The sequence below is a fragment of the Garra rufa genome, chromosome 14 (assembly GCF_049309525.1).
Source record: "Garra rufa chromosome 14, GarRuf1.0, whole genome shotgun sequence".
In the NCBI taxonomy this organism is placed as follows: Eukaryota; Metazoa; Chordata; class Actinopteri; order Cypriniformes; family Cyprinidae; genus Garra; species Garra rufa.
The window spans coordinates 31,635,045-31,662,430 of record NC_133374.1 but is presented as its reverse complement, the minus strand read 5'-3'; the positions used below and the strand labels follow the sequence as shown (position 1 = coordinate 31,662,430).

The 27,386-nt window shown below is 31.4% G+C and overlaps 2 protein-coding genes across 2 annotated transcripts in view; one reads left to right on the top strand and one right to left on the bottom strand.

Annotated features, from left to right (window-relative positions):
• The window catches only part of tnfrsf19 (tumor necrosis factor receptor superfamily, member 19), a 52,956-nt gene extending 28,548 nt beyond the window's left edge, over positions 1-24,408 (top strand). The window contains exons 6-10 of the mRNA XM_073818046.1: positions 9,981-10,142; positions 15,326-15,448; positions 15,671-15,773; positions 17,095-17,339; positions 23,817-24,408. Of these exons, the coding sequence (XP_073674147.1) occupies positions 9,981-10,142; positions 15,326-15,448; positions 15,671-15,773; positions 17,095-17,339; positions 23,817-23,821 (638 nt within the window). The 3' untranslated portion in view covers positions 23,822-24,408. The remainder of the gene's footprint in view (positions 1-9,980; positions 10,143-15,325; positions 15,449-15,670; positions 15,774-17,094; positions 17,340-23,816) is intronic.
• A 1,862-nt stretch (positions 24,409-26,270) lies between these two features.
• Positions 26,271-27,386, bottom strand: part of mipepa (mitochondrial intermediate peptidase a) — a 36,621-nt gene continuing 35,505 nt past the window's right edge. The window contains exon 19 of the mRNA XM_073817810.1: positions 26,271-26,713. Coding sequence (XP_073673911.1) covers positions 26,613-26,713 — 101 coding nt within the window. The 3' untranslated portion in view covers positions 26,271-26,612. The remainder of the gene's footprint in view (positions 26,714-27,386) is intronic.

The window sequence follows — 27,386 nt, the reverse complement described above, 5'->3', positions numbered from 1 at the left end:
TAGTATTACATAATGATGCATAATTATGTTGTAATAAATAATAAATATACACAAGTATATTATATGTTAATATAATTAATATAATATAATATAATATAGTTAATAATAAGTATTTTAAATACACAATTAAAAAAATATAAACATAAATATAAATAAATACACAAGTAGTATGACATATTACTGTATTATTATTATTATTATAGTTGTAACCATCAGTAAATTGTTTAAAATTGAATTATACACTACAAATAATAATAATAATAATAATAATAATAATTATTATTATTATTATTATTATTACTACTACTACTGCTAATAATAATAATTAATTAATTGATAACAATACATATTTAATATACAAACATATAATATATTATATAATACTGTGTTACTGTTATTATTATTAAGTATTGTGAAATTGTTTAAATTGAAAATGAATAATAATAAATAAATAAATACATATACAAATGTAGTATTTTATTTATAATTATACTGTAATAAATATTAAATAATACAAAATATGTATATAATATAATATAATAATATGAAGTATTTAAAATACACAAGTATAATTATATTAGTATTGTGAAATTGTTTAAATCAAATATAATAATAATAATAATAATAAGAAGAAGAAGAAGAAGTATAATAAGTATAAACCTAAATATAAATAAATATACGCAAGTAGTATTACATAATATATAATTATACTGTAATATATAATATAATATAATAATATAGGTAATAATACGTATTTAAAATATACAAGTATAATTATATTATACTGGATAATTATTATTTTAGTTGTAAGCATTCGTAAATTGTTTAAAATTAAATATTACACAACAAATTATTATTACTGTTGTTACTGCTACTACTACTATTAATAATATTAATAAATATAAATAAATAAATATTTATGATAATAAATATTATCATAAATAGTAAATATACACACACATATTATAAAATATTATGTAATACTTATTGTTATTATTATTAGTAAGTATTGTGAAATTGTTTATAATTTTTTGTTAATTCTATTTGTTAATTCTTTGTTAATAATAATAATAATAATAATAGTAAAATATATTAATATAAATATATAAATACATTTACACAAGTAGCATTACATAATTCAAAATTATACTGTAATAAATATTATATAATAAATATCACATATACACAAGTATTTTTTATAAAATATTACATAAAAACCTATTATTATTATTATTATTATTATTATTGTTGTTGTTGTTGTTGTTGTTATGTTGTTGTTGTTGTAAACAGGCCTGTCACAATTATTGATCAATTGTGTGTTTGTGGTTATGTGATTATTTTTTATATCACTATATTATTATATTATAAATAATTAACATTAAGTAACATTTATTTAATAAATATTTATAAAATAATCATAAATATTTACATTTTTGCTTAATAAATAAAAATCATAATTATTAATAAAAATATGATACATGTTTACACATTTGAACATTAATTTATTATTGTATTATATATTAATCCAAGTAAAACATATTACATTGTAAGTGGCATGAACAAAACTGACATAAATGTAATTAAATTCTGAAATGGAATGATTTGTATGACAATCTACAGCACAAAATGTATAATTGTGAAAGGCCTAATTAAAATCATTTTTACAATTGGACAAATATATCTAATATGTGTATGGTTTGGGTAGCTGACTAATGTGCTATTAACTAGCATGATACCTTTGAACTCTGCTAAACTGTGAATCGTGTGTCCTGTGCATTTTGCATGAGAAGTGCTTTTGTGTGACGCCTAAAGAGTTTCAGTTCAGTCACTGAAAAAGTTCCATTTCAGTTCTGATGCTGCCAAAGACGCTCCCTAGGTTTCAGAACAGAGTTCAGTTTTACCCTACCAGCATAAAAGCCCCAACCTTGGCAACTAATGAAGTGAATAATGGTGGGTCTTATTTGGAGCGTTTAATCAGCAGCCCGCTTGGAATCTCGGGATCTAGATCAACACAACCCTCTATACTACACACCCCGCAGTTGTTTCGGGCTCAAGGCCATGTGTTTGAGTGTGGCATTCTCTAAAGTCAACAGGCGCACATATCAAAGAGAGCAGTCTATTGGCTCACGGAGCGCAGAGCAGCGATAGTATCAGCAGGTGAGATCTTTTCAAGGGCCGCCCTTTGTCTGTGTTTGCTGCAGCTGTGGGCAGCTGATAAGAGGGGAAACGCTTTGGTTTTGGGGGGAGGTGAATGGGAAGGACGACAGCACACAGCTGGGCCAGATTTGCTGGCACTGACAGTGACAGTGGAGATAGAAGTACCACTATGAGGAAACTTTGAGGACATTCACTCCTTAAAGGGATAGTTCATCCAAAAATGAAAATTTCGTCTTGTAATAACTCACCCTTGTGTCGTTCCAAACCCTGTAAGACCTTAGTTGACTTAAGATATTTTGGATGAAATCTGAAAGCTTTCAGACCCTTTGTAGACAGCAATGCAGCTGACACGTTCAAGGCCCAGAAAGGTAGTAAGGATATTAATAAAATAATCCATACCAGTGGTTCAACTGTAATTTTATGACACTATGAGAATACGTTTTGTGCGCAAAGTAAACATTGTGTTAGTGTCATAAACATGCTTCAAAGACTGACACAGAAGACAAGAAATTGTTGAAAAAAGTTTTTTCGTTGTTGAAAAAAGTACATTTTTGTGTTCTTTAGGGTATTTGGACTGGACTCTTTTAATGTCCTCACTAACTTTTTCTGCCTTAAACTTGTCAGTTGCATTGCTGTCTATGCAGGGTCAGAAAGCTCTCAAATTTAATCTTAAGACTCGTATGCAACTATTACAGAAGGTTCAAATGCTCACTGATGCTCCAGAAGGAAACACGATGCATTAAGAGCCGGGGGTGAAAACTTTTTGAATTTGAAAATCAGGGTCAATTAAAACTTATTTTGTCTTCTGGGGAACATGTAAGTATATTCTGTAGCTTCTGGAGGGCAAAAATATATCAATTTGATATTTTGATAAAATAAGAAAAATGTACTCAAAAGTTTTCACACCCTGGCTGTTAATGTATGTTTTCTTTTTCATTCTGGAGCATCAGCGAGTGTTTGAATCTTTCTGTAACAGTTGCATATGAGTCCCTCAGTTGCCCTCAGTGTGAAAAGATGGATCTAAAATCATACAGTCATTGTTGGAAAAAATGCTGAAAAACCAAAGAATTTGTGGGACCTGAAAGATTTTTTCTGAAGAACAGCAGACAGTTCAGGACAAACGAGGGACTCATGAACAGCTATTACTTAACAAAAACAAAAAACACAGCTGTGGACCATTCAGGTAACAACACAGTATTAAGAATCGAGGGGATGGAAACTTTTGAACAGGGTAATTTTTATAAATGTAACTATTTTCTCTTGTGGACTATATGTAAACTTCTCTTATGCGAAATATCTTTGGTCTGTCATAAAAAAAAATTGGATCGGGTTAAATTTTCTGCATTTTTCACATCTGTAGCAAGCATTTTGGGTGTTTTTTTGACAATTCTGATCCACTGTAACGTTCTATGCCTGACAAATTTTGACGAATATGAAAAGACGCATACAAAAATTTCATACTCAGTGTGCAAGAACCTTAAGTATCACTCTTCAGCAAGCAAATCACCCTGAAACACCCAAATCACCCTGTAGATTGTTGTAGAGAAGTGAGCTTTTATTTGCTTTACTGAGCAATTTTTTTTTTTTGGCAGACAATAAATTGATTGGTAAATTGCTTTGGTTTTGAAATGGGCACTAAAAAGTTTTTTCTTTGTCCAGAGTCTGCGCTATTTCTCTCTAGAAGTTATGCAAGTATCTCTTAACCCACTTAAAATTGGGCTATGTGTTATGTGATGAAATATGCATTATGGGCACAGTACACAAATGCTAACAGAACATACATATAAAAACTGAAGTATCTTTTTTAAGGTTTACCAGTAATGATTCCTCAGATTAATTCCGGGCTTGGGACAGAATGATTTCGAGATTTATCTGAGAGGGGGAAAACCCTTGAATAAGAAACACAATAGGATTAGTCCTGTCAAATTTACTGAAATTTTTTATGTTGCGCAAATTAGACCTTGCATATGCTGGTGTAACCCTAACTACACATCTACATGGAAAAATACCGAACTCAAAGCTAGTGTCGAACTATACAGTGTCTTTTAGGTGATAAAGCTAATCTTTGACCTTAAAAAATAATCTAAATCAAATATCAGTTACTATATTTGAGCAGTATAACCGAAAAAATCAGATGAAATTGTTGTCTTATTTGAATTTTTGAAGGGTTTCTTGGTATAGGAAACACCAAAATACACCAAAAAAAAAAAAAAAAAAAATGCAGCATAATTACAAAAGATTTTATTCGTGCACTGTAATCCAAATCCTAACACGCTCATTTCAAATTCAAAAATTGCTGCTTCAAGAAGCTTTACAAGCTTACAATTTTTTTTGATTTTTGTCCAAATTGTACATTTTAGCATCAATAAAAATTGACAAAAATGTGCTTTTAAATGTTATGTACTTATACCTACATATACACAAAGAGACCAGGCTCGGACAGGAAATACGGACGTACTAAATATACTATTTTGTCATTGTACAGTAAAGTGTCCCATTGAAAGTACTCTCTAGAATCTTGGCAGAAAGTGGTAGGTCATCTGAGTACTTTTGTCTTTTGTGCATACTATATAGCCATAGAAAAACCTAGCAACCACTTTGAACATTATATCAAAGTGCTAAAACCCTTCACATACACATAGAAACACCTTGGCACAGCTAAATGTTTTCTAAATCTGCTGATGGGCAAAAATGCCCTTCATGTCTAAGAAAGAGATTAGTCACTATAGGACTAAATGATGAGCTCTGCACCTATAGTTTTGATTATGTCTTCAAACGGAGTGCACAAAGGCATACATCTCCAACAAAGAAACTTCTTTTGAGAGCTCAACTGATGTTGACATTGTCTCACAAAGAGCACTTGTATCTGTGGAGGCCAAGCCCATGTTTGCTTAATGATTAATTTACCATGGAGCAAATAAAGAATGCTTGTGTTCACGCAGTGAAAAGATGTTGAACAAATATCTGGTTCATATTTAACTTCATTATACCGAAATAATACTTGGGCATAAAAAAGTCCACAGGCTTTGTCTCGATGTGTTGTTGTCTTTGTTCCAAAATCTCACTGTGGGGGATTTGCGATAGGCATGTCTGTACTGTCACTATATTTTTTGATGTATTCAAATCTTACAGATTGCTTGAATTGAACAAAAAAACAATGCAAAACTCTTCTGCACTGAATTAGATTTAGCTTTTTTCAAGGAGAAGTCTTTGAAGTCTGTGCAAAACCCGGCACTTGGGGGGTAATGGATTACAAGTAACGCAAGTTACGTAGTCCCTGCTGAAATAAACTGCTAAAACCAGCCTAGGCTGGTTTTAGAGGGGTTTTGGCTACTTTCCCAGCCTGGCCAGCCCGTTTTTTTTTAGCAGGGGACAGATTGTTTTTTTTTTTTTTCAGGTAACTTGTAAAGTAAGATATTACATTGAAATATCTAAGTTACTTCCTCAAATACTTTGTTTACGCAATAACTGTATGATTTTGAGATCTTTTCACACTGAGGACAACTGAGGGACTCATATGCAACTATTACAGAAGGTTCAAACACTCACTGATGCTCCAGAAGGACAAACAATGCTTTGAGCCAGGGGTGAAAACTTTTGAACGTAATGAGGATGTGCAAATTTTTCTCATTTTGCCTAAATATTATATTTTCTTTTCATTTAGTACTGCCCTTCAGAAGCTACAGAAGATACTTACATGTTCTCCAGAGGACAAAATAAGTTAAATTTACCCTGATCTTCAAATTTAAAAGTTTTCACCCCCCAATTCTTAATGCATCATTTTTTCTACTCCCTGGTGAAAAAAACAGCTAAAACCAGCCTAGGTTGGTGGGCTGGTTTTAGCTGGTCAGCAGGCTGGTTTTAGAGGGGTTTTGGCCACTTTTCCAGCCTGGCCAGGCTGGTCAGGCTGGTCTTAGCTGGTCAGGCTGTGAAACCACCAGCTAAAACCAGCTACTTCCAGTTTAAACCAGCTAGTACCAGCCAACCAGCCTATGCTGGTTTTAGCTGTTTTTTTTTTTCAGCAGGGTTAGCATCAGTGAGTGTTTGAACCTTCTGTAATAGTTGCATATGAGTCCTTCAGTTGTTTTCAGTGTGAAAAGATGGATCTCAACCCTGGTTAAAAAAACAGCTAAAACCAGCCTAGGCTGGTTGGCTGGTTTTAGCTGGTCAGCAGGCTGGTTTTAGAGGCGTTTTGGCCACTTTTCCAGCCTGGCCAGGCTGGGAGACCAGCTTAAACCAGCTACTTCCAGCTTAAACCAGCTAAGACCAGCTGGTTTAAGACTAGCTGTTTTTTTCAGCAGGGAAAGTCATACAGTCATTGTTGAAAAGGGTTCAAATAGACAAAAAAGCCGAAAACCAAATCAATTTTTGGGACCTGAAGGATTTTTCTGAAGAACAGCAGGCAGTTTAATTGTTCAGGACAAACAAGATTTAGTATTTATTTAAGAGGTATTAAGAACCAAGTGTATGTAAACTTTTGAACAATCATTTTTATAAATTCAACTATTATTTTCTTTTGTGGTGGACTACATGTAAACATCTTTAATGTAAAAATGTCTTATTAAGGTCAGTACTAAATAAGAAAACATGCATTTTGTATGATCCCTCCTATTTTGATAAAATAATTAACAATTTGCGGATTCCGCAAGGTGTATGTACACTTTTGACTGTACCATGGATTAACAACCTCGTAGCTCGCAGTAGTGCTAAAAATCAGTTTCCCTATAGACAAAATGAAAGTTTTCACTTCCAAGATAAGCATGTTACACACGTAAAGTAGTTTTTAACACATTGCACACTGTTTCCCAGGTTGCTAATTGATTAACCGTTACCATCGAAAGACTTTAGAGCTCGCCACACAGCCGTTTTTCCAGTCCTAAGTGACGGATACATTGATGTACACACCAGATAACATGATAACCCCAATTATCTCAATGACTTAATAGTCGGTGTCAGAAGAACACTGACTGTAAAAACCCCTTCTTCAGGCTAGATCAGTCACTCGATAGTCGCTGGCTTTTTCTCAGATGGCTGTTGTCTTCAGGGTAGGGAAGGCTCTCTAGACAGTGACATCAGAGTTCCTGTGGTGCCTTCAGACTGTGGCAGCTGTTTTCTCAGGCTGATTACACATTCCCCAACCCGACTTCAAACATATAGCAGTGAGCGCCCTCGGCCTTGATCTGCCTCCTAATAATGGACTCGCTAGACTGGCAAGTGAAGGCCCGACTGGCCCGGGGTGAAGGGGTGAAAAATTATCGGCAGGTCGGGAATGTGCCCTTCACCTTCGGGACATTTCTGCTATTTAAACCGTGTCTTCTTTGGAGCAGATTCCCAGCCGCAACCGCAGCGAGAGGAGATTGGTGACACACACACTCACACACACTCAGGCTGGGGTTTTTGGTTTTGGCAGGTTCAGTGGAAGATGAGACAGAGCGGGTCACACGGTGGAAAAATGGAAAGTAGTAGAATGTGAAAGTCTCTTCAAATAACGTCTGGATTTTATAGCACTATTATTATTTCCCTCAAGGAAATTCTTCAGGCCGTTATATACTCAAAGTGAAGTTCTTTTTTGTTCTTCGCTTAGAGGCAAACAGAAATGTAGAATAGTTACTGTTTGCGAACATTCTATTTTGTGTATGATTTTGACAGAGTCAGGACAAGAACCTTAAAAGATTTCCACGTTAAAGAAGGTGGAGCCTCAGATCAAATGTCCATTGGCAGTTTAAAGGTGCGCCACGGTTGACGCAAGATGTTCTGGAAAGTACACTCCAGCAAACTGTTTCAAACCACCAAAACAGCCTGATTTATTTCAAATTACCTCACACCCATTTTTTCTTGGATTGCACTTAAGTAAATTGGCCCCCTTTTGCACAAAAATGCTGAAAACCAAAGATTTTGTGAGACCTGAATGATTTTTCTGAAGAACAGAGGGCTGTTTAACTGTTGGGCCCCTTAGCCTTTTGGGCAGTTATTTTAGTATTATTCATATACATATATTTTAACTTTTAATAAGATATTTTTTATTTATCTTTTTATTTTATGGTAACATTTTTCATTTTTTATCTCCATTTAATATTTATATTTTACTTTTATTTCAGCTTCATTTTAGTGAACACAAATAGTTCTAGATTATTTTGTAGGATTAAATTCTTTACTCATTATTTAGTCATCCTCATTTACTTCAAACCATTTTACTTCAGTAAGAACTTTAGCAGAATGTTGACTCAGCTCTTTTTAGACACTGAAAGTAAATTAGTGCTGAACCTGTCAACAGTGATGGTCGTGAATTTCAGTCAGAGTTGTGCGACAGTCAATCTCCATTTACAGATGCTATAGAAATAAATGAGAAGTGCCGTAAACAGGGTTGCCAAGTCTGTGGTTTTCCCGTAGAATTGGGCTACATTTAAAAGTATACTTGACTGAAATGCTTATACTGAAATACTAATGACAAAACTGCAGTAGATGTTATGTTTTGTGAAGGAGGGCCACTGGTAAGCTCAGTTTATGATTACCATACTATGTACTTTGGGAAATGCATATTTTGAGTTTTGACATTGGATATGGTCATTGGGCAACTTTTGGGCTATTTTTAATTGGCCATTGGGTTAGTTTTGTTACACAGACCTGACAACTCTAGCTGTAAACAAAAAAGTCTGTGACTACTCTAAAACTGATTTAAAAACAGTTTAATCCAAAACTATTGATCAATGGCAAACAAGTTAGGTTGCCGATTCATTAAATGATACCTCACAAAAGCTGCTTATTCAGCGTAGTGAAACCTCTCCTCCATTGACATCCATTAAAAAAAAAAGGGTCTCTGGTCTCCTTCTCTGCATACTGCCAAAGCGACAGCGTAAGCATTAGCTATTAAGCTTTTTTTGGCTTTTCTTCCACACTGTAAAAAGATTAAGTTCAGCAGCTGCCTTACAATTTTAAGTTAAATCAACTTAAAACTTCAAGTTATTTTAACTCACGGCAATGAACTTCAAGTTATTTCAACTCGCGACAATAAAATGAATTAAAACTTCTTGTACTTTTAAGTTGATTTAACTTATGAGTTGAAATTACTTGTAGTTTTATGTTGATTTAACTTAAAATGTTAAGGCAGCTGCTGAACTTACGTTTTTAAGTTCGAAACTGGTGACAACTTTGTACAGTGCAGTGGCTTTGCTGTCTAAAGCTCTAAAAACACTATTGAAGAACCATAAAAGGTGTTCACTCCACTTTTTGGATGGCATCTTGTCCGTTTTTTGTGCTTGACAGGTCCTGGTCACTATAGACGCGTCAGCAATTGGCCATATTGGCGGCACGGAACGTAAACAATGCCACTGAACTGAATGAACTCTCACATATTTCGCTGATTATTGCTGCTGAAAATAGTCAATTATTGTCATGTTTTGGGCTGTACTAATCGATTAGACTGAGAAAAACATTTGGAGTACTATAGACTGCCAAAAGTTATAACAAATCAAGGAGAAGAGTGCAAAAAACTGAGGAACAAAAGGCGTTTGTGGTTGGCCAAACTAAACCAGAATTTCCAGGGCAAGAATATTGACAACATTTGTTTTTGTTCTTACTATTTCTGGTCAGATAGGTGAAATATTAGGCTAATATCTTAATTAATGCTATTTGTATGTATCTTTACTAATTAACTTTAGTGTGTCAACATATTGCGCCCTTTCTTTCTTACTAAGTTCTTCTCTATGATTTAGCAGCTCCCACACATTTTTTTCCTCTGGTTTAGACAGCATAAATTAGTACAACAGAACTGCGTGAGAATAAAAGCTGAACTGGACACCCTCTTTCTTCTGTGTATTTGTCAGGTATCGGTCGAGTGAATTTTGTACCGGTCCAGCCGGCAGTGACCAGCCCCAGAGACATGGCTCTAGCTGCGGTCATCTGCAGTGCTCTGGCCACCGTCCTCCTTGCCCTCTTCATCCTGTGTGTCATCTACTGTAAGAGACAACTGCTGGAGAAGAAACCAGGTGAGTCACGCCGTCTAATTTCTTGCCTGATTAATTATCTGTGTTTTAGTAATAAAGCTTTTGAAATAATTGTATAATTGTATAATTAGTCCTATTAAATAAAAGTATCTCTAATTTTGTAGTTTTTGTAATGCCACTTTCTATAATTACTACAATTTTTGTTACATCTGTAAAATCATATTATGATAGTTGATTTTAAAGGATTTTATTTGTATTTACTTGCTTCACACAAATATCACAACCATGTTGCTACATCAATTGTCACTGTAATGAACGATACTGATAGATCTGTATGGAAGCCTGTCAGAATTTCGACTTTATATCGCGAAATTCTGTCTTTATAACTCGCAATAGATTACAATTCTGAGAAAAAGAGTCAGAATTGCGAGAAGAAAAACCGAATTGCGAGATACAAACTTGAATTTGTGAGTTTTTATCTCGCACTTCTGACTTTATTTCTGACAATTGTGTTTTCATCATGCAATTCTTAGAAAAAAGTCAGAATTGTGACTTTATATCTTGAAATTCGGACTTTCTAACTCTCAAATGTGAGTTTATATCTCAGTTCTGAGAAAGAGTCAGAATTGCGAATATGTGAGTTTTCTCGCAATTCTGACTTTATTTCTCATAGTTGTGTTTATATAATGCAATTCAGAGAAAAAAAAATGTCTGAATTGTGAATATATCTTGAAATTCGGACTTTAACTCTCAAATGTGAGTTTATATCTCAGTTCTGAGAAAGAGTCAGAATTGCGAATATGTGAGTTTTCTCGCAATTCTGACTTTATTTCTCATAGTTGTGTTTATATAATGCAATTCAGAGAAAAAAAAATGTCTGAATTGTGAATATATCTTGAAATTCGGACTTTAACTCTCAAATGTGAGTTTATATCTCAGTTCTGAGAAAGAGTCAGAATTGCGAATATGTGAGTTTTCTCGCAATTCTGACTTTATTTCTCATAGTTGTGTTTATATAATACAATTCAGAGAAAAAAAAATGTCTGAATTGTGACTATATCTTGAAATTCTGACTTTATAACTCGCAATTGCGAGTGTACGTCTCACAATTCTAAGAAAAAGAGTCAGAATTGTGAGGAAAAAAAGAATTGCGAGATACAAACTTGAATTTTGAGTTCTTGCAATTGTTTATATCACTTTATATCTTGAAATTCTGACTTTATAACTCGTAATTGTGAGTCTGAATTTTGAGATATAGTCATAATTCTGACTTTTTTTCTCAGAATTGCGTGATGTAAACAACTGCGAGAAATAAAGTCACAATTGCGAGATAAAAACTCACGAATTCAAGTTTGTTTCTCACAATTGTTTTTTCCTTGCAATTCTGTCTTTATAACCCACAATTGTGAGTTTATGTCTCACAATTTCTGAGAAAAAAATTCAGAACTGCGAGATACAAACTTGAATTTGTGAGTTTTTGTCTAGCAATTCAGCTTTATTTCTCAGAGTTGTGTTTAATTCCCCCGAAAAAAAGTCAGAATTGCGAGACACAAACTTGAATTTTGAGTTCTTGCAATTGTGTTTATATCACTTTATATCTTGAAATTCTGACTTTATAACTCGTAATTGTGATTTTATATCTCACAATTCTGAGAAAAACGTCAGAATTGCGAGAAAAAAAATCTGAATTGTGAAATACAAACTTCAATATATGAGTTTATATCTAGCAATTCAGATTTTTTTTTTTGGGGGGGGGGGGGGGACTTTATATCTTAATTCTGCGAGATACAAACTTGAATTTGTAAGTTTTCATCTCACAATTCTGACTTTATTTTCTCGCAGTTGTTTATATCTTGCAATTCGGAGGAAAAAGTCAAAATTTTGACTTTATATCTCGAAATTCGGACTTTATAACTCGCAATTGCGAGTGTACATCTCACAATTCAGAATTGTGAGGAAAAAAATTGCGAGATACAGATTTTTTTTGCAGTTTTGTTTATATCATGCAATTCTGAGAAAAAAAGTCAGAATTATGACTTTATATCACGAAATTCTGACTTTATAACCCACAATTGTGAGTCTGAATTTTGAGATATAGTCATAATTCAGACTTTTTTTCTCAGAATTGCGTGATATAAACAACTGCAAGAAATAAAGTCACAATTGCGAGATAAAAACTCACAAATTCAAGTTTGTTTCTCATGATTGTTTTTTTCCTCGCAATTCTGTCTTTATAACCCACAATTGTGAGTTTATGTCTCACAATTTCGGAGAAAAAAATTCAGAATTGTGAGATGCAAACTTGAATTTGTGAGTTTTTGTCTAGCAATTCAACTTTATTTCTCAGAGTTGTGTTTAATTCCCCCCAAAAAAAGTCAGAATTGCGAGATACAAACTTGAATTTGTGAGTTTTTGTCTAGCAATTTAACTTTATTTCTCAGAGTTGTGTTTAATTCCCCGAAAAAAATTCAGAATTGCGAGATACAAACTTGAATTTGTGAGTTTTTGTCTAGCAATTCAACTTTATTTCTCAGAGTTGTGCTTAATTCCCCGAAAAAAAAAGTCAGAATTGCGAGACACAAACTTGAATTTGTGAGTTTTTGTCTAGCAATTTAACTTTATTTCTCAGAGTTGTGCTTAATTCCCCGAAAAAAAGTCAGAATTGCGAGACACAAACTTGAATTTGTGAGTTTTTGTCTAGCAATTCAACTTTATTTCTCAGAGTTGTGCTTAATTCCCCGGAAAAAAAGTCAGAATTGCGAGACACAAACTTGAATTTGTGAGTTTTTGTCTAGCAATTTAACTTTATTTCTCAGAGTTGTGCTTAATTCCCCGAAAAAAAGTCAGAATTGCGAGACACAAACTTGAATTTGTGAGTTTTTGTCTAGCAATTCAACTTTATTTCTCAGAGTTGTGCTTAATTCCCCGAAAAAAAGTCAGAATTGCGAGACACAAACTTGAATTTGTGAGTTTTTGTCTAGCAATTCAACTTTATTTCTCAGAGTTGTGTTTAATTCCCCGAAAAAAATTCAGAATTGCGAGATACAAACTTGAATTTGTGAGTTTTTGTCTAGCAATTCAACTTTATTTCTCAGAGTTGTGCTTAATTCCCCGAAAAAAAAGTCAGAATTGCGAGACACAAACTTGAATTTGTGAGTTTTTGTCTAGCAATTTAACTTTATTTCTCAGAGTTGTGCTTAATTCCCCGAAAAAAAGTCAGAATTGCGAGACACAAACTTGAATTTGTGAGTTTTTGTCTAGCAATTCAACTTTATTTCTCAGAGTTGTGCTTAATTCCCCGGAAAAAAAGTCAGAATTGCGAGACACAAACTTGAATTTGTGAGTTTTTGTCTAGCAATTCAACTTTATTTCTCAGAGTTGTGCTTAATTCCCCGGAAAAAAAGTCAGAATTGCGAGACACAAACTTGAATTTGTGAGTTTTTGTCTAGCAATTCAACTTTATTTCTCAGAGTTGTGCTTAATTCCCCGAAAAAAAAGTTAGAATTGCGAGACACAAACTTGAATTTGTGAGTTTTTGTCTAGCAATTCAACTTTATTTCTCAGAGTTGTGTTTAATTCCCCGAAAAAAAGTCAAAATTGCGAGATACAAACTTGAATTTGTGAGTTTTTGTCTAGCAATTCAACTTTATTTCTCAGAGTTGTGTTTAATTCCCCGAAAAAAAGTCAGAATTGCGAGATACAAACTTGAATTTGTGAGTTTTTGTCTAGCAATTCAACTTTATTTCTCAGAGTTGTGTTTAATTCCCCGAAAAAAAGTCAGAATTGCGAGATACAAACTTGAATTTGTGAGTTTTTGTCTAGCAATTCAACTTTATTTCTCTGAGTTGTGTTTAATTCCCCGAAAAAAAGTCAAAATTGCGAGATACAAACTTGAATTTGTGAGTTTTTGTCTAGCAATTCAACTTTATTTCTCAGAGTTGTGCTTAATTCCCCGAAAAAAAGTCAGAATTGTGAGATACAAACTTGAATTTGTGAGTTTTTGTCTAGCAATTCAACTTTATTTCTCAGAGTTGTGTTTAATTCCCCGAAAAAAAGTCAGAATTGCGAGATACAAACTTGAATTTGTGAGTTTTTGTCTAGCAATTCAACTTTATTTCTCTGAGTTGTGTTTAATTCCCCGAAAAAAAGTCAAAATTGCGAGATACAAACTTGAATTTGTGAGTTTTTGTCTAGCAATTCAACTTTATTTCTCAGAGTTGTGCTTAATTCCCCGAAAAAAAGTCAGAATTGCGAGATACAAACTTGAATTTGTGAGTTTTTGTCTAGCAATTCGACTTTATTTCTCAGAGTTGTTTAATTCCCCGAAAAAAAAGTTAGAATTGCGAGATACAAACTTGAATTTGTGAGTTTTTCTCTCACAATTCTGTCAGTTGTGTTTATAGCAATTCTGAGAAAAAAAGTGACTTTATAAACTCACAGTTGCAAGTTTATATCATGCAATTCTAACTATATAACTCGCAAAAAAAATTATATCTCACAATTCTGTCAGTTGTGTTTATAGCAATTCTGAGAAAAAAAGTGACTTTATAAACTCACAGTTGCAAGTTTATATCATGCAATTCTGACTTTATAACTCGCGAAAAAAAAAAATGTATATCTCACAATTCTAAGAAAAAGAGTCAGAATATCACACAATACCAAGAGGACAAAGTCAGAATTGTGAGATAAAAAGTCACAATAACAAATTGTCAGTGGTAGAAACGTCTTCCATAGATCTGACTTAATTTCTGATGTTAAAATTTGTTGCAAGCGGCCAACAGTGGATAGTTTATTATAGTTTAGATTATTATTATTAATAATTACACTACCATTCAAAAGTTTGACTTTAATGTTTTTGAAAGAAGTCTCATACTCATCAAGCTTGCATTTATTTGATCAAACACACAGTAAAAACAGTAATGCTGTGAAAATGCTTTTTAAAATAACATTGTTTTATATAGATTTTAACATCTAAGCGATGCAAAGCTGAATTTCTTTGATGAACAGAACAGCATTTTTTTGAAACAAAAGTATTTTGAAACAATGTAAAGGTGTTTACAGTCACTTACAACCAATTTTAATGCATCCTTGCTGAATAAAAGTATTTATTTTATCATGACGTAGGTGTAAAAGTAGTTAATTATTATGTTTAAAACATTGTCTAATAATACAATGAAACTTCACCACAGTTTTTCTTTCCGTTGGTTCGTGTGCCGATGTCTCAGTTTCATTGAGGTCCCATGAGGGTCCTTACGTGGGGTCCGAGTTGTCTTGTCTGGATCGGCGTGTTCTGGAGTTTTCCCAACGGCCTTGTTGTCACTGCCGTCACGGATCAGGACAGACCTGCGGTGAGTTTCACACTCCTTTCAGAAGTCTTATGAACACGTTGCTAAATTGTTGGAGTGTGATGAGAAATGGTGTGTTCTTTCTGGAGCTCCTGGACGAGTCCAAACACGCCAGTTAGCCAGCAATTATCTGTCAGAAGAGCATTTTATTAATCGCAGAGTTCTGGAGTGTCACAGGAATGCTGATTGCCATGGTATTAGATTCATGTGTGGTTTGTTTTATAGGTCCCGTACACCTGATCCCGTCTTTGTGCTGCGATGACACCTGGAGCCAGAGCCGCGGCCGAGAGACTCGTCCCTTTCACTCTCACAACAGTCTCAATGAAGGGTGGGTCCGTCAAGCAGACACATTCACATTTAAATGACGTTAAACGATCAGGTTTGGATCTGGGCCTCTTTATTCTGGCAGATCTGGGAGATTTAGATCAAATTCAATAGATTCATTTACAATAGCTGACAAAATTACAGCAAAATGACAACTTTTTCAGCATCATTACTTCAGTCTTTAGTGTCACATGATCCGATTTGCTGCTCAAAAAACATTTATCATCATCTATGTTGAATCAATCTTACAAAAAAAAAAAAAAAATCTTAATTTTTTTTCAGGATTGTTTATTGAATAGAAACTTCAAAAGAGCAGCATTTATTTGAAATAAATTTTTTTGTAACATAATAAATCTCTTTATTGTCACTTTTGAGCTATTTACATGTTTCCTTGTTGAATAAAAAAAAAAAAATTTTTACTGACCAGTTTCCTAAATCTTACTGACCACAGACTTTTGAATGGTACCACAAATATTATTTTAGTTTTAGTAAATAATACAATTATTGGTGAACTATATTTTAAAAAAGCAGTGTTACATTATTGTGTCTTTTCTAATAGAAAGTATTAAATACTTTTTTCTACTTTTTTACATTTTCTCATTTATTATATTTTATTTATTATTTTATATGATAGTTGGAATTTGTTACATTATCTCATTTTCTTCAGACTGCATTTTTTTATTTATTGTTTATTCATTTTGTTTCATTTATTATTTTATTTAATTTATTATTTTATTTTACATGAGTTGGCATTTGTTATTTTATTTATTTGTTTTATTTATTTTTAATTGTATTTTTTTTTCTATTTATTTACTTTTTTATTTTATTTGTAGTTTAGTTTATTTGTATTCATTTATTTTATTATTTTTTATTGAATTTATTATTTTTTATTTTATTTTTATTAATTTCATTTTATTTTTTATTTTATTTATTTGAATTGTATTTATTATTATTATTATTTTTTTTATTATTTCATTTTTTTTTATTTGTGTTTATTTTTTCCTTTTTTATATTTTATTTTACATGATAGTTGGCATTAATTTTACATTTTCTTATTTTCCATAGACTGAGATATTTTTTAAATTTATTTTTTATAGTTTAGTTTATATTTTATTTTATTTTGTTTGATTTATTTTATTATTTATTTATTTTTTAAATTCTATTCAGAGTTGTATTATTTTCTTTTTGAAGTAATGCGGGTATTGTGTAAATTCAGAAAATTAAAGGACACAATCTTTTATTCCGTATTTATTTATTTATTTTTTTACCTGTTCAAAACCATTGAGCTTTATGAAATTTGACATGGTATGTTTTTGTCCCAACAGATTGGTGAATCCATCACTAAGAAGCAGCCAGGCAGATGTGGACTGTGCATCTGATGAGGCCTGGCCTCTCGTTCAGAGCTTCGCAACCTCAGACAATCTCCAGTGCGGCTCCGAATCCACACAGAGATGCTCCTTGTGTGACGAGGATGAGGAACGAGATCTGCAGAGCTCAAGCCTGACCCCAGCTGAACCTGCGGATGGGTCAAACCGTCGGCTTCTACAGCCACAACTGTCTGCAACTGAAGGTGAGTAAAGCTACACGGTCAAATGCAACTAATCAGTCCAACCTCAATCAGAAAACTCATTACAAGGACAAACTCTCTGTGGATCAACGCTGTACTCCTTTGGGAACTTCCTGTTTAGAGTTTAGAAGTTATAGTTATGAGTTTTTTTTTTAGTCCAAATAAAATGGATTCCTGGTCAATTTAGATATATAATATTCTCATTCTGCAACAGCGAATTTTTTTATTTTTTTTATTGAGATTTATACATCATCTGAAAGCTGAAAATAACTTTCCATTGATGTATGGTTTGTTAGGATAGGACAATATTTGGCCGAGATTCAACTATTTGAAAATCTGAGGGGTGCACAAAAATTAAGTTTTTATATATAATATAAAAGCAAAATATTGAGAAAATCGCCTTTAAAATTGTTTTTTTTTTTTAATTAAAAAAAAAGATGTATTATAAATGTTTATTTATGAAGAAAAAAAATCTATTGGTATTTGGTAAGATTATTATTTATTTTAAGTACTAAAATTTGTAATTTTATTAATCTAAATTCTTAAAACAATCAGTTAATTTAAGATTAATGATTTTATTCAGTAAGGATGCATTAAATGTAACAGTAAAACATTTATAATGTTACAGATAAATGTTGTTCTTTTAAACTTTCTGTTCATACAGAATCTCAAAAAATATATATTAATTATATTATCAAAGTTTTATTTATTTTATTGTTTATTTTTTAAATTGTATTTATTTTTAGTTGATTTATTTAGTTTCATTTTATTTTTTTATTTTATATTATATTTTATTTTACATGATAGTTAGCATTTGTTACATTTTCTCATTTTCCATAGACTGAGATTTTTTTAGTTTTTTCTTTTAATTTTATTTATAGTTTAGATTGTTTTATTTCATTTATCATTTTATTTTCTTATTTGTTTTATTTATTTTATTGTTTATTAATTTTTAATTGTATTTATTGTTTTATTTTTATTTATTTCGTTTTATTTTTTATTTTAGATTCTATTTTATTTATTTTTTTAATTTGTATTAATTTTTTATTTGTTTTATGTATTTTATAGTTGATTTGTTATATTGTATTGTTTTTATTTTTAATTGTATTTATTCTTTTATTTTACATATTTTATTCATTATTTTTTTATTCTTTAGATTTTTATTTTATTTTATTTGTATTTATTTTTTTATTTTATTTTACATGATAGTTGGCATTAATGTTGCATTTTCTCATTTTCCATAGACTGAGATCTTTTTAAATGTATATTTTATTTATAGTTTAGTGTATATTTTATTTTATTTATTAATTTATTTTGTTTGATTTATTCATTTTTTTTATTTTATTCTATTCAGAGTTGTATTCTTTTTTTTAATTAATTTTATTTTTGAAGTATTTTTTATTTTTATTTTACCTGTTCAACTTCATTTCAAAACTTATATTAATTATATATCAAAGTTTTATTTTATTTTTTTGTTTATTTTTTAAATTGTATTTATTTTGTTTCATTTATTTCATTTAATTTTTTTATTTTATATTATATTTTATTTATTATTTTATTTTACATGATAGTTAGCATTTGTTACATTTTCTCATTTTCCATAGACTGAGATTTTTTTAGTTTTTTCTTTTAATTTTATTTATAGTTTAGATTGTTGTATTTTATTCATCATTTTATTTTCTTATTTGTTTTATTTATTTTATTGTTTATTAATTTTTAATTGTATTTATTATTTTATTTTTATTTATTTTTTTATTTTAGATTCTATTTTATTTTATTTATTGTATTTATTTTTTTAATTTGTATTAAGTTTTAATTTGTTTTATGTATTTTATAGTTTATTTGTTATATTGTATTGTTTTTGTTTTTAATTGTATTTATTTTTTATTTTATATATTTTTTTATTTGTATTTATTTATTTTATTTTACATGATAGTTGGCATTAATGTTGCATTTTCTCATTTTCCATAGACTGAGATCTTTTTAAATGTATATTTTATTTATAGTTTAGTGTATATTTTATTTTATTTATTAATTTATTTTGTTTTATTAATTTTTATTTTATTTTATTCTATTCAGAGTTGTATTCTTTTTTTTTAACTAATTTTAATTTTGAAGTATTTTTTTTTATTTTACCTGTTCAACTTCAGTTCAAAACTTATATTAATTATATTATCAGTTTTAAACATTAATTTAATAATAAACGTTTTTGAGGCACTAAAACAGCATATTAAAATGATTTCTGAAGAATCATGTGACACTGAAAACTAGAGTAATAATGCTAAAAAAGTCAGCTTTGCATCAGAGGAATAGATTATATTTTAAAATATACTAAAATAGAAAGGAGTTATTTAAAATGGTAATAATATTTGACAATATTACAGTTTTTACTGTATGTTTAATCAAATAAATGCAACCCCAAACTTAACTGTTCACATTTAACAAGATGAATATGATACCTAATGCATTAATTAATGAGTTTAAATCAAGGGAAAATCTCCAACTGAAAGATTAATCATTAATATGCCTTATAAGCTGAATTACATTAATCAAATCAATCAAAATTTCGCAATCGGATTTCCACATACTTCAAGCCGTGAGACTGGAAGCCGAGATGTTGAAACACTCCACTTCTGTCTTCGCTTATGAGAGCCAAAGCAAATGAGCAACTGACAAACTGTCGATGCCATCAAGAGCCGAGGGTGGTGTGTGTAAACATGCGATCACAGGAAACAAAAGCCTTATGGTGAAAAGCCGAACATGAAAGGAACAAATTATTCAATTTCCTTTGAATCGCATAAAAGGGCCCTTTGTCAAACAGCGTACTGGTGTGAAACACGTGAAGTCATGTCTTCCCTACTTTGTTACCCTTCAAAATGTCGCCAGATAGTAGCCAGTTTTAAACACGATGAATTTAAATGTTTGGAATTGAAAGGTTACAGAGATTTCTGGGTTTTGTTTCAAGAGATTAACCTTGACACGTAGGATTAAAAACCAAAAAGGAAGCTGACAGTAGTATTTAAAAAAAAAAGTCATGGTATTAAGTTGTTCCAAACCTGAATCTGTAAGAAGGAATTTTAAGATTGTTATGTCTGTTCTTGTCTGTATAATGTAACTGGGGACTGTAAGTTCACCCAAAAATTTAAATTATCCCATGGTTTACTCACCCTCAAGCGATGTAGGTGTATATGACTTTATTCTTTCAGATGAATACAATCAGAGTTATATTAAAACATGTCCTGGCTCTTCCAAGCTTTATAATGGCAGTGAATGGGTGTTGAGAAATTGAAGTTCAATAAAGTGCATCCATCCATCATAAAAAGTGCTACACACGGCTTCAGAGCGGTGTTGCCAAGTCTGTGCTTTTCCTGTGGAAGTGGGCTACTTTGACACTGTTGCCATGGGTTGTTTTTAATGTCCGCAGGTTAAAACAACCCCAATACGTGATATTTAGCTTCTGAAATGCAAATTTTACTGGGGGATATGGACAAAAAAAATTGCACAATAATCTTTTTATTGTGCTAAAAAATAAACAATTGTGGTAAAAATTGTCGTAAAAACACATTTTTGGGTGGGGTTCCCCTGGTAAAATGTGCATTTCAGGAGCTAAATATAACATTATTGGGGTCGTTTCAACCTGCGGACATTAAAAACAACCCTTGGCAACAGTGTTAAAGTAGCCCACTTCCGCAGAAAAAGCGCAGACTTGGCAACACTGCTCTGAAGCCGTGTGTAGCACTTTTTATGATGGATGGATGCCCTTTATTGAACGTTAAATTCTCAACAGCCATTCACTGCCATTATAAAGCTTGGAAGAGCCAGGACATGTTTTAATATAACTCTGATTGTATTCATCTGAAAGAATAAAGTCATATACACCTACGATGGCTTGAGGGTGAGTAAACCATGGGATATTTTTTTTTCATATCAGCTGATATCAATAATATCAAGTTTAAAGGCAGATTTTTGCTCCAATGTGAAAGTTATAAAAACCAGACGGTTAATTGTGGTTTATTTGGTCTTTATGGTCAGAACATGACAGACTTCACTTGACACTTTTCCAGTAATTTTTCCTTAACAAAATAAATTCAAAATACAAGAAAATTGTTTCTTAGTTATACATTGTCTAATGAGTAATTCTGTTTTAAATCAAGAAACAGGTTTGTGTTTCCTCTAGGGCTGCCCTCAACTAAAGATTTTTCTGGTCGACTAGTAGTCTTCATTTTAAGCTTTAGTCGACTTTTAGTCGCATGTTTATTAACAAACCATATAAATCATAACAATGAGCCTTTAATTGCTTACATAACCTAAGCGCTCAAGCGCACGCAAAAAAAAATAAAACAAAAAAAGCTTGCCATTTAATAATTGCAGATTTAATAATTATGAATGTGTCAGGGAAAAACAGCAAGAAGGCTGCATTAACGTTTTAATAATTTGTTGATAATCTAGTGCTTTTTTTTGTTTGTTTTAAAAGATGAAGTCGCAAGAGTGGATGCACCTGTTTGCATGTTTCATACGTATTACTTAATCTGAGAATATTTGTTTTCATTTTATTTGGTTAATTTGAAAGTAGACATTTCACTCTCTATAGATATATTTTCATGTCTGTAAGGCAAGTATACAGAGTTTTGAAGTTCACAGAGGCTGAGATGGCAGAAAGCGCATCCTGTTTGCTTTCATTATTTTACAAAAGCGCAACATTTCGTTGTTATTCGTATACATGTATATCCGCACAAACATTCGAATAGCGCACATTTTTCTAGGTTAACATTCGATTGAGCGGCCATGTAAAGTTGCTACTACTTACAGGTCTCAGATGATAAGCCATATTTGAGGTTGATGAATGATAGACGAGCATTTAGATCTCCTGCCTGACCTACTATATTACCACATAGACCAGCTGTTAAGTTATTTGTGAGCCTGACCATAAAACCAGTTATAATATACTTTTTTCATTTCAGCATTCCATTGATGTATGGTTTGTTAGGATAGGACAATATTTGCCCAAGATACAACTATTTGAAAATCTGGAATCTAAAAGTGCAAAAAAACAAAAAAAAAAAAATCGAAATATTGGTTTTAGCTGGTCAGCAGGCTGGTTTTAGAGGGGTTTTGGCCACTTTCCCAGGCTACTTCCAGCTTAAACCAGCTGAGATACTCACCCCGTCATCCAAGATGTTAATGTCTTTCTTTCTTCAGTAGTTAAGAAATTGTTTTTCTGAGGAAAACATTTCAGGATTTCCCTCCATATAGTGGACTTCTATGGTGCCCCCGAATTTGAAGTTCCAAAATGCAGTTTAAATGCAGCTTCAAAGGGCTCTAAATGATCCCAGCCAAGGAAGAAGAGTCTTACCTAGCAAAACGATGGGTTGTTTTCTAAAAAAATTGACAATTGATATACCTTTTAACCTCAAATGCTCTCATTTTCTCCTCAAACCTTTTTTTTTTACCAAAGGGAGTTTGATCTGCTTTGCATGTTCACTTTGGAAACACTGGGTCTGTACTTCTACAGCGATGTAGGACGATTTTGAAGTTGGAGGAGAAAATGAGATGGGAGTTTTTCAACGTACCCTAACTGTCTTGAACCACAATACACAGTTTACGCAGAGCTAGACAAGATGAGCATTGGAGGTTAAAAAGTATATAAATTGTCTTTTTTTTAGGAAATAACCATTTGTTTCGCTAGATAAGACTCTTCTTCCTCGGCTGGGATCATTTCGAGCCCTTTGAAGCTGCATTTAAACTACATTTTGGAAGTTCAAACTCAGGGGCACCACAGAAGTTCATTATACGGAGAGAAATCCTGAAATGTTTTTGAAGTTTGAGGAGAAAAAGAGATGGGAGGTTTTCAGCATTTGAGGTTAAAAAGTATATAAATTATCTTTTTTTTTTAAATAATCGATCGTTTCGCTAGATAAGACCCTTCTTTCTCATCTGGGATCATTTCGAGCCCTTTGAAGCTGCATTAAACTGCATTTTGGACGTTCAAACTCGGGGGCACCATAGAAGTCCATTATATGGAGGGAAATCCTGAAATGTTTTCCTCAAAAAACAATTTCTTTACGACTGAAGAAAGAAAAACATGAACATCTTGAATGACAAGGGGGTGACTAAATCTGAAATTTTTGTTGAAATTTTCAAAACACTGATTTACAAGTACAAAATGAGAATTTGTAAAGAAAATGGAGATTTCAATATAAGCCAAGAGAAGACTGTAAGAGAAGGCTTGGTTCTTGCAAGACTAGCATTTTTCCATCTAAAACCATCACATGGCTTCAGAAGTCTTGAAATACAGCGCACTTTCTTTTATTCACTTACAAAAGAAAGAGTGAACTATCTCTTTAAGAGGCCAGGCCAAATCTTTCAGTGCCTGTGCTAATTCACATAAATGAAAAGACTTCATGAGACTAATTTACTTTGACTAATTCAGTGCCAAGTGATTAACAAGTTTGTTCTTGCGCTCTTTTTGTCTCGTTCCAGGATGACCTGCTCTTATCTCACCTGTTGTTGGTCTCTGAGAGCCACTCTGGAGGTAGAAAGAGCGAAGGAAGATTCCCCCTCAGATTACACAGGGCCACACACACACCGAGAACGTGTGTTTTGCCGTCTTTCTCCAGCCGCGTGTGACGCTCGCCAGCAGCGGCCTAAAGAGACTTTATTAATGTGTAAACAAAACCGCACGAGACAAAAGAGATTGCTGTCTTTTGTAAAGAAAGCACTAGATGTTTAGTTGTGTACCCCAGCACTGACCACCTGTTGAGGTGGGTTGAAGTTAAGGTTCAGCTGCAGGTATTAGTTGCAGTCGACCTGAATGGTTTGCATTGCTCTCTGCAGTACATTCCCGTTCTGTAGATCAAACTGCGCATGTTTGTGTGCATGTGTAAGTGTGTGAGCTTCAGTGTGTTGAACTGTAGATATTGTATTATAGAAAATAGAAGGACGATATTTTTATAATGTAGATACTCATCTTGTGCCTTCACTTTTGCTTTTCGTGATGATGTATTGTGAACTCATGCAAACTGTTTGAATGTTGTTGCTCAACAAATTTGTAAATAAAACTTTGTAAGCTTTGCTGGAGTATTTACTGAGGGTAAAATGTCATGCACAAATATAATCATGTCATTTTATGACAACTATCTGAAAGATTAAACAAACTTTGTTATACAAAGCACTGCATATTTAGATATACCCTAGGAGACCTGAGTAAATTAACATTATACTTTTTTGAGGACAAAGAAAAACAAATGTGTTTCATTACTATCCAACAATAATAACCCAGTGTTATATCACATATGATTAGGTGAATATCACAGACATATATTTGGTCATATTTAGTATAGTCACAAACTCATATTTGGTCTAAATGTAGTATTTTTATATTTTTTTAATTTATCATAATTAATTATTAAACAAAAAATATAGTATTTGTTATACATTTAATTAAAAATATTTAGCATTTTATTATAATTAATCATTAAACCAAAAAAAAATTGTATTTTTTTTATTTCATTCAAAATAAAAAAAAATAATGTAAAATTTAGTATTTTTATTTTTGTTTTGTATGAATGTATAAATGATTAAATATTTCCTTTATAATTAATTAATAAAAAGAAAAAAATATATAGTATTTTTAAATAAATTAAACGAATATCTTTTTTTTTGTATTTTATAACTTTTTTTATTTTTGTCAGATGGTCATTTGTCAGATATTTGATATGTATGTATATATATATATATATATATATATATATATATATATATATGTATATATGTGTGTGTGTGTGTGTGTGTGTGTGTGTGTGTATACACATACATTTTGTAATATATATAGTAATTTTATATAATTTGTAATAATTAAATATAAATGATATATAGATCATAGATAAACATGTCAGTTATATATCTAAAATATATATATTTAAAAAAAATTGTATGAAATGTATAAATGGTATAAATGAATTTTTTACTAATTATATATATATATATATATTTGTGTATATAAAATTTAGTCATTTATATATTTTTTGTATGAATGTATAAATTATTAAATATTCCTTATTAATTATTAAAAAAGACAAAATATATAGTATTTTTAAATAAATTAAATTTATATAATATAATATATATACAGATGTCAGTTGTATATAAAAAATACATCAATTTTGTTATATATACAGTATTTTTATATGAATAGTTTTGTATTAATGTATAAATGATTACATATCAATCAGTAATAATTAAATTTATATTAGTAATTATTAGTAATAATTTATTAAATATTACTTTTATAATGATGAAAAAAGGAAAAAACAGTATTTTTAAATAAATTAAAAAAATACATACAGTATAGTATATTTTTAATATATTTAGATAAACTTAAATAAATTTATTTAATTTAAAACTTAGTATAGTATTTTTATCTTTTTTGTATGAATGTGTAAATGATTATTATTTTTGTCATAAATAAATATGTCAGTTTAGATATATATTTATAGTATTTTTATCCTTTTTTATTTTGTGTTAATGTATAAATGATTATATATTGATTTTATTATGAATCATACATTTTTTATATATATATATATATATATATATATACACACACACATACATACATACATACATACATATATATATATATATATATATATATATATATATATATATAGACAGACAAACACACACACACACACACACACACACACACACACACACACACACACACATATATATATATATACGTACATACATCCCCTCCACATTCAGCAAAAATATTACTTTTATTACAAGTATTACAGTATATTTTTGGTATTTTTAATATAGTATTAAAACGTACAAGAATAATACCAATGTTATTAAACATTATTTTATTTAATAACTCAATTTTACAATTATTACATTTTGTAACATTATTACATTTTGTAATAATTACATTAGTACCACAAATGTTGTATGGTGTATAAAGGTTTATTGGAATAAACCTTTATACACCATACAACATTTATTACAAAAAGCAACATTTATTCAAAAAGCAAACAAATAGAACACACATAAATTTCTATTTTCTTCTGATTTTTGATGTGAAACATGACCTGGACAAGTTCTTCACATATCTTGAGATTTACTACCACATATCCCATAATGCACCACTGTGCGACCATTCAGTTTAGCCTTATAAATTCAGTCCTTTCTCAAACAACAAATACTGATTGTTCACCCAGTTGTAAAGACTGATTACCGTGTGGAAGATAAAGTTATACTGCTATGAAAAATCCCTCAGGCCTCCGAGTCCATGATGAAGGTTTCAAAGTCAGGGTCCAGATCAGACACGAGGGCGTTGACAAAGTCCTCGATGGAGGGTCTTTTCTGCAACATGCCTGGACATGAAACAAGAGGGGCAAATTCCAATTACATACACTCGCTCAAGTTCAAGGAGGATGATTTCTGTGCATTAATGGCTTTTTTAGTCAAATGTTCTCTATATGCTTTAAACTGAATAATGTTAACTTCAAAGATGTGCTGTAAATCTAAGCAGCATTTACACTGGCAAAGAAGCAGCTTTTAAAAGGGCAGAGGTGTTATCTTCCCAGTGCTACATTATAAAATGACAATATCGTCTTCCACAGGTTGACACATATCTGCTGCCCAGCTCAGTGAATGCAGTGCAGCCAATATCAGTGTGTGTCGTCCTGCTAAACTGTGCGCACTCGATTTACAATTCCTCTCTGCTGGCGCTTTGAAGTCTGCTCATTTCCCCTTGTAGAGCTGCCAATGTAAATAGGCCCCCCTCCCTTCCCCCTCTTTCCTCCACGGGTCACCTCTAAAACACACACACACACACACACACACACACACACACACACACACACACACACACAGAGAGAGAGAGAGAGAGAGAGAGAGAGGAGGCCAAGTCCACATAGCAACAGGCTGCACTAAAATCTCATGCAACTTTGACCTGCAAACTCTATGTACATCTTTCCCAATGAATAAATCATAAAATGAAACAAATAAACAAGAAATGCATAATTAATGTTGTAAATATTTGAA